The sequence below is a fragment of the Neopelma chrysocephalum genome, unplaced genomic scaffold (assembly GCF_003984885.1).
Source record: "Neopelma chrysocephalum unplaced genomic scaffold, ASM398488v2 Primary Assembly neopelma1_76, whole genome shotgun sequence".
In the NCBI taxonomy this organism is placed as follows: Eukaryota; Metazoa; Chordata; class Aves; order Passeriformes; family Pipridae; genus Neopelma; species Neopelma chrysocephalum.
Window position 1 is genome coordinate 10166151 of NW_020897737.1, and position 16427 is coordinate 10182577.

At 39.2% G+C, this 16427-nt stretch overlaps 1 protein-coding gene across 6 annotated transcripts in view; it reads left to right on the top strand.

The window, feature by feature from the left end:
• Positions 1-16427, top strand: part of SYTL5 (synaptotagmin like 5) — an 87901-nt gene that overhangs the window by 35751 nt on the left and 35723 nt on the right. For all 6 annotated transcript variants that reach the window (XM_027689040.1, XM_027689039.1, XM_027689042.1 and 3 more), the window contains 3 exons: positions 2966-3181; positions 14405-14517; positions 15870-16002. In XM_027689040.1, the coding sequence (XP_027544841.1) occupies positions 2966-3181; positions 14405-14517; positions 15870-16002 (462 nt within the window). The remainder of the gene's footprint in view (positions 1-2965; positions 3182-14404; positions 14518-15869; positions 16003-16427) is intronic.

A 16427-nucleotide genomic window follows, 5' to 3' on the forward strand; every position in this document is an offset into this window, starting at 1 on the left:
AGGAATGATGCCTTTTTAATGTCAAAAGAATACTGGTAAGTTTTTTTACATATTGATTTCTAAGCAACCATTAAAAAAATTGCTCTGTTTATTGGTTTGGGCTGATAGAGATTTTGTAATTGTAAACTGGAACTATTTAAAACACAGATTTTGTGACCAATAATACTTCTAACAAAGCACAAAAATTTGCAGGGAGGAGGGAGAAGGCTGTAATGGAAGGAGGTCAGTGAAGGTTTAGTTTCACCATTAGACACTTGGATGCAGTCCATAGAACACAGTGATAATTGCAAAAAAAAGATGGCATCACACTGCTTGTGAAGTTTCTGAAATGCAGTAGGTCACTATTGATCTAAATCTTTTAAGTAAAAATAAGCCACTGGAAATAAATCTGTTACAAAAAAAATGAGCCTTTGCTAGTGCTTAATATTTTAACCCTTTTGAGATTTGAGGATAAACAATATTCATCTTTTGAGTTGCCCTGACACTTGGGCAAAGATCACTTTCTCATTCTGCAGGTAGATGTTCAAGTTCCAAAAGAAACTGGAACCGAATTGGATGTGCCCCTTTGGTTCTGTGGCATGTGATTCACCAAATCTTAACAAACACGAATAAAAAGTGAAAATTCAATTGTCTCTGAACACTGGTTGGCATCTGTACTGTCTAAAAAGTCATAATTTAGACAGGAGACCATGAAAAAGATGAGGTAGAGAATGACCTATGATCAAGCAAAGAAGTGGTGGTCCAGGTTTGCAATTAAATTAATTGGGGTGAGGTGAACAGGAGGAAAAGGTAAGCAAGAAAACGGAGGCCAAAGGAAGGTTAGGAATGGAACAGAAGGCCTAGTGACAAAGCATGTGGAAAAGGCCAAGGTGCACAATGCCTTCTTTACCTTTAGCTCTCAGTCCAGAAGAAGCAAATGAATTGACTTTTGCTGTTTGAAGGTAGACTTGTTTAGAAGTCAGACCCAAGGAGAAGGTGGCAAAAGCAGTGAACATCTCCCTTCCCTGTGCACGATGGCAACATACAGCACAGGGGGCAGTGTCTGTAGTGCAAGGCACCTTTTAATCAGCATTTAGAGCTGGCTGATTGACGGAAGGAAATGGACGTGTGCCTACAACCAAATCTACTCTACAGGAAGTAGGGAGATGTAAAATGCAAACGATAAACTGCAAGAGTTAGCAAAGTACCAAGAAAGCTCATGAAGCCTGGACTTTTGAAGGCTATGGCATAAGAGAAAGGCTGTTTAGATTTGATGTGAGACAAGGGTCTGAAGCAGAATAAAGCAATCACTTTTGGATAGAGGTCAGCAGAGGAAAACACTTGACAGGATTTGTAGTTTGCTGCCTGGAGGGATTGGATGTGCCCTTTTTCAAAAGGGCACTGAACATCCACAGGTCAGGCGGCTTCAGAGCAGCTGTTGTTCATGGGATCCCAGCAGGAAGGAAAATGCAAGCCAACTTTTTAGGAAGGCCAATGCAAGCCAACTTTTTAGGAAGGCCATGTATCCACAAATAACCTAATTCTGTTAGAGCTGATTCTCTGGTGGCCCAGAGAATGTTCCCGACCTCCTCTACTGGGCTGCAACCTGTAATCTTTTGTTGGTTTTATCTTCCATATGTTTTTCTCCTGACATCATAGAATCATAAAATCAACCGTGTTGGAGCTGGATTTGCTTGGCTTTCAGAAGAGTAGGCAAAGGAGAGATGTGATTGCTGTCTTTAAGTCCTTAATGTGATGGTATAGAAAACATGGAGCCAGACTCTTTTCAGAGGTACACAGGGAAAGGAGAAGAGGTAATGGGAAAAAGATGAAATGTTGGAGACTCTGGTAAGATATTAGGAAGGATTTCTTTTATTATTATTTAAGACAAAACAAAACAGAATTAGATTCTGGAACAGGTGCCCAGAGCCACTGCAGACTCTACTCGGAGTTGCTCTGTTACTCGAAATTTAGTTGGACAAAGCACTGATCAATCCAGTCTGGTTGTCTCTGCTTTGGCTTGTGCGTTTAGACTACCTGACTTCCAATATTCCCTTCCAACCTAGAGGTTTCTGTGCTTAGGGTGGGAAGGGTAAGAGCTAGAAGCTGTGGCATGGGAGGGAAAACTCTGGAGTTGAGGTCAGAAATTAAGGTGCAAATAGCTCTCATTGAGAGGTTTATGTTGTGGTGGGGTCCTGCTTAAGTCCCTGTTTTGGGAAGATAATCATCAAAAACTGCCTCTCTAATCATCTTTCTTGCCTCTTTCTCTTTGAATTCCTTTTTTTACTGTTGGAAATGTAGTAGTTATATCTCACAGCTATTTTCTTTTTGAAGACCCAACTCATACACAATTGAAATTGCAGCCTTCAAAATTAGGTCTTAAACACAAATGTTTTTATTCTGTAGTCAGTGGCAGAACTAGTAAGATCTGCAAGTTACATTATTTAAACAAACAGTCTCTTTTTTTATTTCAATTGTTGCATTACAAAATAACATTACTACCTATTTAGATATTTTCGTTTGTGTTTTCTTTAAGGCTTTGAATACCTGATGCAGAATTGCATATGCATTCCTAACTAACTTTACATTGGCACTAGCATTACTTTACACTGCACACTACTTACAGGAAAGATTTTCTTCTTCTATGGATGCACTGGATGATCCCAATTCTGAGCTGCTGTCAAGATGGGCTGAGTATGACTTGAATTATTGAGGAGGGCAAGCAAAGATGCTTTACCAGTTGTCCAGAACTACTCAGCTCTCTGCAGTTACTTATACTGATCTATCACAAGATTTTCCTCTTGACTACGTGTCTGAGAGCTGGAGGATAGATTTATTCTCCTTTGTCATACGTGTGCCAGAAATACAGCAAATATACTTACTCATGTCTTATATTTTTAGCACAAAGTCTTTGTCTGTTAAAAAGTTCTTACAGATCATTGAGTTGAATCTCCAAATTTAAAAGGTTTTATTTTCTTACTTCTAGGAAATTGAAAAATGAGCTTCTGGAAGTGAGAAGGAAAGGCGGAAACCGTCACTGTCAACAGGACAACAGTAGGGTCTGTGTTCGCTGTCAGAAAAGCCTGGGCTTAATCTTCGACAGAGGAGACCTGTGCCAAACCTGCAAGCTTCGAGTCTGCAGTAATTGCCGTGTTGTGGGAACTGACGGGCAGTGGAAGTGCTCGGTGTGTGCCAAGATTGCGTAAGTTGTGCAGCTTTCGTAAATACCTTTGGAGATTAAAGCCCTGTAAGTAATTTTGTGCTGCTGTTATTGTTGTACATCCCCTTAGCACAAAAGCATATGTGCAGGGAATACACGAGGGAAGAGGTTTATCTGGTGGTTGTATTTGCTGCACTGTCTAACACTCTGTCTTTTCCGAGTTCCATGTTGGTTTCACCTGGCTTGTTTTCCAAAGAAAGCTGCCAGTATCACAGATTCTAGGCTGTTAGTGAGAATGACAGAAAATCAGTTATAATCCATTGCCAGTCTATTCACATTATGAAGACACAAGTGTAAGCATCAAATAATTGAAAATTAACAAAACAGAGTTAAGAACAAGTGAGGTCTGTGTGTTCTGACTGATGGAATAGACTGCACTGTAAGGAAAGAGATGTAAAAATTGTGAGTCCAAGCATTTCAGTCCATGTTTCTGTCCTTGGGGTTTTTTTCTGTCTTTATAGTAACTAAACATCTCTGTATGGAGAAAGAGGGTTTTATTTATATTACCTCTATTAGTGGACATTCTAAACTAAATTGTTCTATGATGGGAGGGAAAACAAAAGTGGATACCTCATTTCTCACAGTTGGAATACTGAGCATGGGGAATGAAGAAGGAAGGTAGTCAGCATTGCAGATGGACATCAGTGACAAATGGTGTCCCTATGGGGTCTGTACTGGGACCAGTGTTATTTAATATCTTCATTAATGACATAGACGAAGGGATCAATTGCAGCCTCAACAAATTTGCAGGTGACACCAAGCTGAGTGGTGCAGTTGAAACACCTGAAGATCAAGATTCTATCCAGAGGGACCTGGACAAGCTTGAGAAATGGGCCCATGGGAATCTCATGTGGTTTAATAAGACCAAATGCAAGCTGCTGCAGCTGGATTGGGGCTATCCCTGGTATCAACACAGGCTAGGGGATGAACAGATGGAGAGCAGCCCTGCTGAGAATAGTTTAGGGGTGCTGTTGGATGAAAGAGTGGACTTGAGCCAGCCATGTGTGCTGGCAGCCCAGAAAGTCAATCATATCCTGGGTTGCATCAAAAGCAGCGTGGGCAGCAGCTTGAGGCAGATGATGCTGCTCCCTCTGCTCTGCTTTGGTGAGACCCCACCTGCAGAACTGTATCCAGCTCTGGGGTCTCCAGCACAGGAAGGACATTGACCTGCTGGAGTGAGTCCAGAAGGGTGGAGCACCTCTCCTGTGAGGAAAAACTGGGAGAATTGGGATTGTTCAGCCTGGAAAAGAGAAGGCTTTGGGGTCACCTGATTGTGGCCTTCCAGTACCTGAAGGGAAATGACAGGAAAGACAGAGAGAAACTCTTTCCAAAAGCACGTAGTGACAGGACAAGGGAAAATGGATTCAAACTAAAAGAGAGTAGGTTTACATTAGATATTGGGAGGAAGTTCTTTCCTGTGAGGGTGGTGAAACAATGGAACAGATTGCCCAGAGACGTTATTGAAGTCCCATCCCTGTGAATGTTCAATGCCAGATTGGATGGGGCTTTGAGCAGCCTGGTCTAGTGAAAGGGGTTCTGCCCGTGGGCAGGCGGGTTGGAATTGAATGATCTTTAAGGTCCCTTCCAACCCCAACCATTCTATGATTCTATGAAGGTAGCAGATCACAGTGTTGAAAAGTAGAAAATCAGTATTCTAACACAGGATACCAAGTACATAAATAAAAAGAAATGTTGTATGTTCAAAGATATTTACTTGCTGTATTCTTGGAAGAATAATTCACTTGATTAATGTGGTAATATGGGATTTTGTGGCTTTACTCAGTAAGATAACCATGAAGGAAAGGAGAAATATGTTGGGCAACAGAACTCAATTATGTACCCTGATGTAAGAACTGGATGGTATAAGAAAGAGATGTCATAAGATAATAATGTTAAAAGGGGAAAGAATTAGAGGGATAAGTTTATTGGTTTTTTTATAGATCGTCAGACTAATGAGATCGGAAAGGTAAGGCTTTTTGTAAATTGTTTCAGGGAATGAAGGCAAATTGCTAGTTATGTCAGACTTTGGGTACCTAAACAGCTAGTGAAAATTTAATACAGTGGGGCATGAAGTTTAGGGTTTGTGCATTCTAACTTTAGCTTTAGCAGGTTGCATCTATTTTTAACTAGATGCCTTAACTTTCTCTGCATCCAGTGGGGCACATCCAAAGGACAATGTCTCACCTCTTAAGATGAAACATGTTCAAGTATTTGATTTGTGAAATGATTGTAAACTGGTAGGGACCTGGTTGAGCTCCCTGTAATTTGCTTCAATCAGTTTCTGAGATGATGTCAATGTTGTGCCTTTCAGAAATGATGGGGTACAGGTGAGATGACAGAGAGGAGAACAGCAAACATAATACTAAACTTTAAAAATGAAGAAAAGGAGAACAAGAGATTTGTTGACCCTGTCACACTCCCTTTAATTTCTCTAAATAAACTGAAACTCATGATTGCTGTGTTGTTCAAAAGCTGAGAGATGACAGGAAGATGAGTAAGAGTTGGTTTAAGAACAAAGAACATCAAAACCAATTTAATTTCTACCTTTGATAGGGTGACAGAGGAGTATCTGTTGATATCTTATAATTTAAGTTAACCTTTTGACACTTTTTCTTGTGTCATTCCAATAAGATGACAAATTAGGGAAGCTATGCCCTGGAATAAATTCTGCCAGTGTGATTGCAGACCTGCCTGGAAAATTATAAAACTCTGTTCTCAGAGTGGTTATGGACATTTGACCCTCAAAAAGCCCCAAGAAGACAGAGAACAAAAAAAGACTGCTGAACAAACAAATTAAAACAAAAAAGCCACACGTACAGAAAAAAAACACCTTCCAAAAAACCCCAGTGGGATAGAGCAGAGTATTTCCTGGCTTTTTACAGTAAAGTATTTTAGTTAAGGACCTTGATGCAGCAGATGAGTTTGCCAGTTGCACCTGCAGGTGACATAAAACTGAGAGGTGCTCCAGGCATGCTGAAGGACAGGATTAGGATTTGAAGCGATGCTTAGAATTTAGAGAAGTGGTTTGCAGGAAAAGCAAGTGTTGGCTCCCTATGGGCATGTGGAAGTACTACATTTGGGAAAAAACACAGCTGCAGAGACATAGAATGAGGATAAAAACAGCTTATGCAGCTGTTACTTAGGAAAGGATCTGGGTATTGTGCTGAATAAAAGCTGAACATGAATCAACAGTATTTTCCATTGCAGAAAAGTTGAGCATCACACAATGATGTTCAAGCTAAATTACGGCCTGCAAAATACGTGATGCAATCCTATATGTAGAGGACCTGCCCAGTTTTGTGTAGAACAGTTCATGTTGGCCAGCTGGAGAAAGTTCAGCAGAAAATAATGATCCCAAGCCCAGCACACAGTACATCCAGAGTAATGGAAGGAGTCAGACGTATTTGGCCAAGGCAAGAGAAAACTGAAAATAACTGACTTTTAAGTCTACGGAAGACAGGCACGTTGAAGAGGCATACAGGCTGTTCTATGACCTCACTTTGGATAAGAAAAGTTGTGTGATACTTATATTGCAGTGAAAGGATTTAGGTTCATGGTATGAACATTGATATAACTTGGAAAGGTTGTAGAATGTTGTTCTAAAAACAGGTTGGATAAACCTCTCTTTGGGATGATGACATATGACATCAGTAAAGACGATTCAGTTTTGGAGCTGAAAGATGGATGTGGCAACTTCTCAGAACGTGCACCACCACTGCTTCTCCTGCAGTGGTTGTGCTGCAATTCTGCATGCCAAGCAGTGGTTTTAGCAATCACCTTGACAATTAATTGTGGTTGAAGTCTGCCTTCAAGTTATTAAAAGCCATGGTGTAATTTGCATGTACAGTGCTAGACCTTGCACGTGCTAAAGTTTTGTCTTTGTGGTGTATCTTTATGAAATTGTGTCCCTTCTTTTTGTTCATATGCACTGTTTTTTCAAGACTATATGACAGTTAATGATCTGTAAAATGTCTTTTACACTGCTGGGAGTACACAGAGAGATTATCTTCTGTGTGGGCAGTGCAGAGATAGAAGTTTGCAACAGGCATTTCAACTACATCACTGTGCATAGTTCTAGTTTAAATTATTTCAGTTCTGCTTTTCTCTCAGGTGAGAAATGCAGGAGAAATCAGGATTTTTAGGCTTTTTGAATTACAGTTGATGGAGGAGCTAATTAATGCAAATAGAACCTTTGACAAGATGAAAAGGCAGAAGGCAAGGAAAAGAAAACAATCCAGTGTTAAGAGATATTTATTCAAACAAAAGCAGTAGGAGGGGAAAAATCTTTTAGCTCTGTAGCATTGATCTGCATACTATGTTTCTGTCTGTGAAGCTGGAATGTTTTACCATACTACTGGCTTTGCAAAGAGTGTTGGAAAACTTTTATTTTTGTCCCTCTCCTTTGTCCCCCTCTTAGCAGCCTTGGTGAATAAGACTAGATCAATATTACCTGTATAGACTCCAGCACCTGCTGTGCTACTCCATTAGCAGAGCCAGGCTATATTGTTTGTATGATGTAAATGTATGTTGTCATGCATACCATAAGACCTTTAAAAGCCAGGGAGAAGGGCTTATGCCCTTTGTGAACTCATTACAGCTTTGGTGCTGTACTAGTTCATGGCTGACCTCCAAAAATTGTTCTCAAGAGGGTCTGTCAAGTGCCACTTAAGGTGATGGTGACAGTAGTAACCTGTACCAGTCCTCTCATATAGCCATGCATTATACCTGCAGGAATATGTCCAAAAGCAAGTTTTTCAGAACCGTTCAGAAACCTACTGTATTACATCTGGTGTCAGTGAAGAAGGTCTGATATTGGGGGCAGTAGGGGAGCGTGTTCATTCAAAGAGACAAACACTGCAGAAACTACTGCATATATCCCTTGAATTACACAAATAATCCAAAACAGGTGCTGAAACAAACAACTTGCTGTGTCAATAAAAGAAAATGTGGGTAATATCATCCAGCTTCTGCCTGTTGCTTCATTTTAATACATTTTGGGCTTTCTTTCCTTCTGAGCTTCTTGTATCCTGCCTATGCACTCGTAGCACAGGAGTTTGGGATACCTGTAGTACAGTGAAAGGACATTCTGCCACATGGCCTAGGGTCAAATGTTGTTATTACTGTGAAATTTATGTGCAGCTACCAAAAAAGGTGTTAAAAAAAAAAAAGATGGCAAACTACAAGTTAGCTGACTTTGACTTGAGAAAGAGTAATTTAAAGATGTTAATTTTATAATTAAAAATAAGCATAATATTATTATCTAATAAATTAAAAAAAGGCACAGCCCCACAAAATACATCATTATGGTGGCTGTAGGTAAAAGATACAAGTTCATTTAATAATACAATCTACCTGTTTATCTGTCAATCAGAACATCTTCATCTAGTAACAAGAGAATCTGATTTCTCCAAAATAATATTTAGAGCATTTCACCTGCCATTTCTCCAGAGACAGACTTGCTTGAAAAACAGCTTATGGTGATGGGGAAGCTCATTACAACACATTAATTACATTCTGAAATGCTTTCAAATAAAGAGATTTAGTGAGCTTGAGGAAAGACATTTGAATGTGAATAGTGAGAGAAGTTCATCAGCATTTTTAAGTATGACAGAAAGGTTTATATGTGAATTGTCTTACAGTTTACAGTTACTTTAAAAGGATATCCCCCTTGGATGTCCATTAAGAGAAAATTACTAGGATTTGCCCCTTCGTGGGTGTTATTACCAGCTAGAATTTAAGGTCACAAGATAAAATATTTATAGGCCAAGAAGGGTTAGAGTGAAATCTCCAGCCAACTGCAGAACTTAGTTCTGCAGTTACTGAGGGCAGAGAACAACACAGTCTTTATTTATGGGATTGTGTGTTTGATGGTCACATTGTTATACTATTTAATGAGTTAAATTGAGCTGATATGTAGTGATGCACTTGAAAGGTGAAGCTTTTCTTCTTCACCCCCTGCATACAAGGAACTAAGGTCATCAGGAGCTTTCAAACTAAGATCACTTTTTCCCCCCTTCATCTTCTTAAAATGTGGTCAGTTTATGCCTTAAATTTGGCCAACAAAATAATTAATAGATTGAGAGAGAACAAGTTCTTCAAGAAGGCTGCTGACAGGCATATTTCACATCTTGATGCTGTCTGTATTTCTCATTGTGAACATGTCTAGGTATCTGTGGACAATGCCTTTATTTTGATGGAGTTCTTCAGCAAGATCAAATGCCTAGGTGATCCAAGTTATTACAGAAGAACAAAGCAGTAATGGGAAATTTATCTTCATCTTTGAAATAATTGTACTGTCTTAATGTGTCATGAAAATTCATCAGTGTCTTAGTAACAGTTATTCCCATTAGGAACCTAAAAATAAGGCATTTTCAATGTTTTAATATGCAAATGCTTTTCAAATTTCTTATAATTTCTTTTTACTTTAGTAACTTCTAAGCAAGTTTGCCTTTTTTTCACAGGGTCAAAATTTTCTATTTAATAGCCTCACAGCAAATTAAAAGCTATAGTGGAATTAATTTATATTATAGAAAATACTCTGTGGAATTGAATACATACAAAAATGAGAGTGTATGTTTGGAATATTCAAGCATAGGCTGCATTTTATCCAGCCTTTGGTCTTGCTGTTTTTTCCTAAATTTTACTCCTGAGAAGGAAGTAAAATAACTTGAGGAACAGAGGAGGGAAAGGAAGCTGGGTTAAATCTCTTGCCTCTTCTGGGTTAGACTGGATGAGCAAATGGAGAGTGAAACTGTTTTACTAATGTGGGGCTTTGCTCAAAAGAAATAATTGAAAGTAACATTTGGGACTTTCCATCTTAAATGTTTTTTATTGTTTTTTTTTTTTAATGACTGGGCATTTGACCATAAAGTGTCTTGAAAAAATGAGAGTGGAAAATAATGAGCTGAGTGACAGGGCTAGGCTATTTTTAAACTGAGCAGTGTGTTATTAAAGTGAATCCATTTAGTAGGAGACCATCAAGAGGGAAGAAGCGTGGAACGGTAAAATACTCCCTCTCACATGATTATGGGAGTAGGTAGATCAGTAATTAACGTGTAAAGATTTTAGCAGGTACCTAAAGTATTTGGTACTAAACTTAGATACCTGGATGCGAATTTTCCTAGCTCTTTTGAGCATAGGAAAGAGCTATCATGCAAAAATTGCTGCTATTACTATTTATAACACTGTTTTTCTTCTTTCTAAAGCTACTGACTTCAGCACCTGTTGCACATCTTGGAAAACCAGTCTAAACACTGTTTTGGTAGAAATGACACATTTTTTTGTACCTTGTAAGCTACATGCTAACTGAGAAAGTAAAGAAAATGCATACACATACCATGATCTACAGTCAGTATGGACTTGGGCCCATTTTACAAATAACAAAACCCAAAGCTGCAAGCTCTGATTTGATGTACTGCTGAGTACAGTCTTTGTTTCTTTTCCCACTGAAACAATTATTTATACAGAAAGGGTATGTTTAAGTCCTCTATCAGAAATAGAACAGAGATGCACCATCTTCAGTAGAAAAGACAGAGTGCCTTTGTCATAATTATAAATACATGAAAATAACATTATTATAAGACTGTTTAGGTCTCGCTTTTCAATTTTTGATTCAGAATGTCAAATGCAATTATGAAATTTAAACTTCGAGTCAGAGACTTAAGCAGTCATTTGATCTGAAATCATTTCTATTTATGTGTAGAACAAAAATTCTTTTAATAGGTACTCCTGACACCTGTGAGTGATTAAGATAACATGATCACTAGTCTTTGTGTGAATTGTTCAGTGTATGTGAAAAATAAAACCGATAGTAGTGTAGTAGAAATTCAAAGCTTTAGGGGTTTCCCCTTTACTTCATTAGAAAATGATATTTTTGTAGAGGTGATCTGTTGAGTAAGGACATTTTTGCAAAAAAGGACTGCCACATTAGAAGTCCGGATCTCAAAACACAAAATAACACTGATGAAAATAAGGATGAAGGTCTGAAATGAGTGTTGAGGCCTCTAGACTTGTTCCATGAGGCAGTCGCAATGGCTGGCTGTCAATGGCTGTTGTTTTTATCCTTTCACTGTGGATAAACGAGGTTGGCCAGAGAAGTGAAGCACTTGACTAAAATAAGGCAATGCTACCCTTATTTGCCACATTTCGTGCCTCAGTTGAGATGTCTGTGTTTTACCTTAGACCTGGTTCTCTTGGTGAAGTTAGAGCAGAATGTGTAAGGGCCTCTTCAAAGTAGCCCTGCCAAAAATCTGGCACCTCAGTTGGAAATGTGGATCTCATTGCTGCTAAATAACATCAGTCTGATGAAGAAGAGGGGCAATTCAGTTTGCCATCATTAGCTGAACAAGCATGCAGTTCAACCCTGTCAGTGTAGTGACTGTCACACTCCCTGTCCCACTCACACCAGCAAAAGGGATTTGCACACTCTTCTTTCCTTGGGGGCCCCGTTTGTGTTTGCCAGAGCATGCAGCGATGACCCTAAACTTATTTGGCTAAGTAAGAGAGCACCAGCTATGTAATTTGGGGCTGTTTAATGGTAGCAGGTTACAGATGGCAGAGAGAGATTAGTAAGAGAAGTGGATTGCTTATTTATCCATTGCCAGAAGGAAAAAGGATCAGCTAGTGTTGCCCAAATAGACTAAACTGTCTCTTCCCTGCACATCTTTGAGACCATGAGCAAGAAGAATTTTAGATCCTGGTTACTACTACAAGGGGATGGTAAGAGGAAGTCCTTCTCCACACTACTCATTCCTTATTCTGAGCCTGGTGTGAGCCTTTCCCATCTTTCAGTCTGCTTTGGTCCCAGAGGGAGGAGTAGAAGAGGTTGGGATGGAGTGGACTCAGAGAGAGGGAGATTGATGGTGAGCTCTAAGGTAGCAGGGGACCCATACCCCAGTGGAGTGAAGAAGGAGAGGAAGACCCTTTCCTAGGGATGGATGCTGGGGGAGGACCTCCCTCCACCAACAGCACCTCTGCTGATCCTTCCTTGTACAGCCCAGCAGCCCTTCATCCTCTTCCTTCCCAGTCTCCTTCCACAGCTGCACCAACCATCCTTCCCTTGGCTGCGGATCCTTTGATCTCTCCAGCCCCCATGACTCTCCTTGAGCCCTTGGTCCTGCTACCACAGGATTGAATCTCCACAATAGATTGCAATAACATGTAGTAAAACAAGTAGACACACTGGTCAGCCAACATTCCACCCAGGCTGAGATCTCCTGGGTGCTTGTGATGCAGGAGGCATCAGAGAGGTTTTCTTTCCCTCATCACTTTGCATCCAGGGGCCCTGTGGCAGAGAGCTGCCTCTCCATGAACCCCAGCACCCTGGGTGGGTGTCACAATCAGGGTTGTGTGTGGAAATAATTACAAGGTTTGGTTGTAAAAGCCTGTAGGTTTGTGGGGAGCAGCCTCCCACTCTGCTGAAACCCTTGGCGTTGGTCACACCTTATCCTTGTTTGTCCGAGCTTGGAGAAGGGTGAAGGTGCTTTTCTGGATAAGTCTGTGGGCAGTGAACTGTGTGACCTTGATCAAGTTAAGTATTTGTAGTAAGATATTAAGGATGAATGAAATCTTTGATCAAGGGGAAAGCAGCACTTGTGGAGCTTTAAGGTCAAACTGAGGAAAAAAATGAATGTGTGATACATCTTTTGTATGGCAATGGAATTTGATGGGGTAGTGAAAGGTCTGAAAGGTTTATGATTTGATATAAAACATTAAACTTACCATAAATCTTGCTATAGAATACTGCACAAGGAAGTGCGTGCTGTAAAGGAATTGAAAAAATGCACGTTTAAAAAGCAGTTTACACACTAGCCAGACTGTGCAGAGTTTCTAATGAAGTGAATCCTTTCCAGCATCTGTGAACAACTGAAGTAATTTAAAAATTCTCAGTGGAAGCATAGAGCTTTTATTTACTGCCTTTCATAATGACTGAGTGATTGTGATGATGAATTATAGAAGGTTTGGTCACTAGGAGTCTGCAACAAGATAAGGCAGTAATCTATTTCTATGCTTGTGGATACATGTTTTGAATTTTAATTTTTCATTTTTTAATTTTATTTTTTTTAGTGAGTCATGCAGAGATGTGTGATTCATTAATGGGCAAGGAAGAACTGATAATGTTAGGGTCTTTTCACCAATGATAGGATGCTATTCAGTAATTTTTAGTATTTTCTCAGGTAAGACTCTCGTTTCAGGCACGACTCAAAAATAATTTATTAGCCAGGATATTGATCAATGCTCTAAATCCATCTGTAGTACTTTTCATGCCCAAGAGACTAGATGGTTTCTTTTCCAGTGTAGGTTTGGAAATAAGTTTTCTTATTGAACAGTAAGCAGGAACATGTCTGGAGCTAAATCAGTTTTTAATGTTTGGGGTTTATTAGTTTGTTTATTTGCTTTTTATTAGAGTGTTCAAGATTAGTAGCTTTTTACCATCAACTCTATTTAGTGAGGCAGTAGAAATGGTCATGCTGTGCCATAATGAAACTAATTCAGGAAAAAGCTAACAATCAGCATAAAAATATACTCAAGGAAAACAGCAGTGCCAGTACAGATTTTCTTAATTGCTAGTATAGGTAAAATAATTTGAAATCGGAAAAGCAGCATTATCCAGAACAATAGCAAAGGCAAATTTTCATTGCTCTGAACCTCTGGCACAAAGCTAATTCACAGCAGCACTGTCATGTGAAGAACCTGCATATAGTGTCAGCATATCAAACTAGGGATGAAAAATATATATAGACTTGCAGTGTCCTGTCTATAGCCAGGTTGGGTCCATGAACTGCTGACTCACCTGGAAGGAGTTTTGGTGGGAGTTTTTCTTCCTGTACCCACTGTTGCTGATTCCATGTCTCTTGTAATTTTGGAGCTATTGGAAACTGTGAGGTTGAATAGTTTACAAAGGAGTAGGATTACAGTGTGTTACATGTTTTTTACAGAAATCCAGTAAAAGTGGTTGAAATGCTTTCTTTGCAAAGAAAATTTCCATATACTGAAAATTGCTTTCCATTCACAAAGTAAAATGATATTTTTCAGCTATGTGTCCTGTTATCCCAAGATTTACAATCAGTCTCTTTACTCTTTAAACTATGTAAATGTTGTCCAGAATTTGTGAGCGTGACAGTAGAATGATGAATAGCAGTAGCCTGGGTTGGCCAAATTTGTTAATGTGTGTATGTCTCTGGCTTTTTAATTTTCCCCATACAGGCAGCTACGGATAGTGACGGGAGAATGGTTTTTTGAGGAGAGAGCAAAGCGATTCAAGCAGTCAAATCTTGGAACTGATGTTGTCAGACAATCTATCCTACACAAATTCCCAGGTAGGGGCCTCAAGAGAGAGATTTGCTTGTGCTTAATATGTTCAAACCTTGTTTCCTGAGTGTTTGACTTATTTTGACTGTAGAAGTTTTAAGTATAATCTGTATTTTAATTTTATTTTTGTGTTCATGTCTTCCTATGTAGTGATTTGTGCATGATTAATGTACAGGAAAGGTAAGGCCTATATGAAAGAAGTATCTCTGTGGAGATAGCTGCTGAAAGACTTACTGTCAAAACAGGTGGACAGTGATATTCAGCAGCAAAGCCCAGCAGCAGAGGCTCTGAAGGTTTATTCTCAGTTCCTACCAGGAAGTTTGGCTGCATGGAGAAATCTAAACCTGGACATTTTTTGACTTTAGCTCTTTTATTTGTGATGGCAGTGTGTAAAAAGTACTCAATTTTTCTCTTCCAACTCTGAATAAGAAAGGTAAATATTAACTCCTGTGCTGTTTACTGAGCATGGGCTATAACCAGACTACTTGGTATTCAGACTTTCTTTTTGCCCATGTGTCTCCAACAGATTGCACCTGCACTTTTAGGTACAGTAAAGGGTCTGTCTGTCTTCACCAAGCACAGCAAGTGTACTGTGTCTGTGAGCTGCTTAGGTACCTTGGGTGGTACCACGGGACCACTGGTTTAAGAAACAGGAGGTTTTCCTCATGCTGATGCTTTGCATTCACTTAACTCCTTCCCTCTGCACACAAAGCTGTTCATTGGGCAGTCTGTTCCAGGCATAGCATCACTTGCAGGAGGAAGGTGATGGTAGTTTGTAAGGAGAGGGACTGGTTTGCTGCCATTGGAAAAAATGCCTGGTGCAAACATGCTGCTCGGCAAAAGGCGGATCTTGCCAGTAACATTGTGCTTCAGAAGCTGTAAAACTGGGACTATCCAACATTCTTGATACTATGTCACCAATCAGATTGTGTAGCTCGTGATTTGTTACTTTGTTATTTGATAAATATATTGAAAAATATATTTAAGCCGTTTTCATGCTACTTTGCTCCAAGTTGAACAAACTCTCATTAGGAGAACACTCCTTCATTCAACACAGAAAATACTGTCCACTTCAAAATTAAATTTCAGGTCCATTGGTTATTTAATGTTGTCAGTGATTAAGATAAAAAAGAAGCACAGTTCAAGGCAAGCTGATAATGAGAAACATCTTAAGCTACTTACAGTTTTATTTTCTTTTATTAAAAGGAAAAACCAAACAACCCACAAGGTTTTATCATTATATTTTGTCACAAAGATTTATTTTTTTATGTTAAAAATGGAAAATCTATTTTTGTAGGTTTTTTGACATAGACTGTGTTTTCATGCAAACATTCACTTTTTCTTTCCCCCTCCACTGCAGATACAGTTTCAAATACAGATGAAGAAAGAACATTCAAAGATCAACCCCAAGAGAATGAAGAACAAAAGCCAGATGTATCAGTCTCCTCCACAAGTGGGCATAAGTCAGTCTTCAGCAGACCTAGAAAGATAGGGTAAAGCCTTTTTTTTGTTTTCTCCCCAGAAACTGATAAATATGAAAATAATTTCATATGTTGGAAAGATTTTTTTATGAGTTTTTCCGGTGTTCTGCATTAGCCTCAAACTTTCCAGGGTCAGAAACAGCCTTCATTTAAAGTCATACTTATTATGATTAGATGGCTGTTTCCTGGGAAATGCAGCAATAATTACTCTTCAGCTATGAAGGTAACAGAAAATAAGTCAGTTTTACTCCTGGATTTTTCTTGTTTATACTCAGACGTAAAAGAGTGTCCTTAAAGGCAGGTTTGCTGAAGAAATAAATGCAAAAAATTGGGTTTGGAGGACCAGTTTTTTGTGTATACTGGTAAGATTTGCTTACAGGTCAAGTTTTCCTTTAGTTTCTGTCTGTGCAAATGCAGCCTGACAGTGAATGGACAGA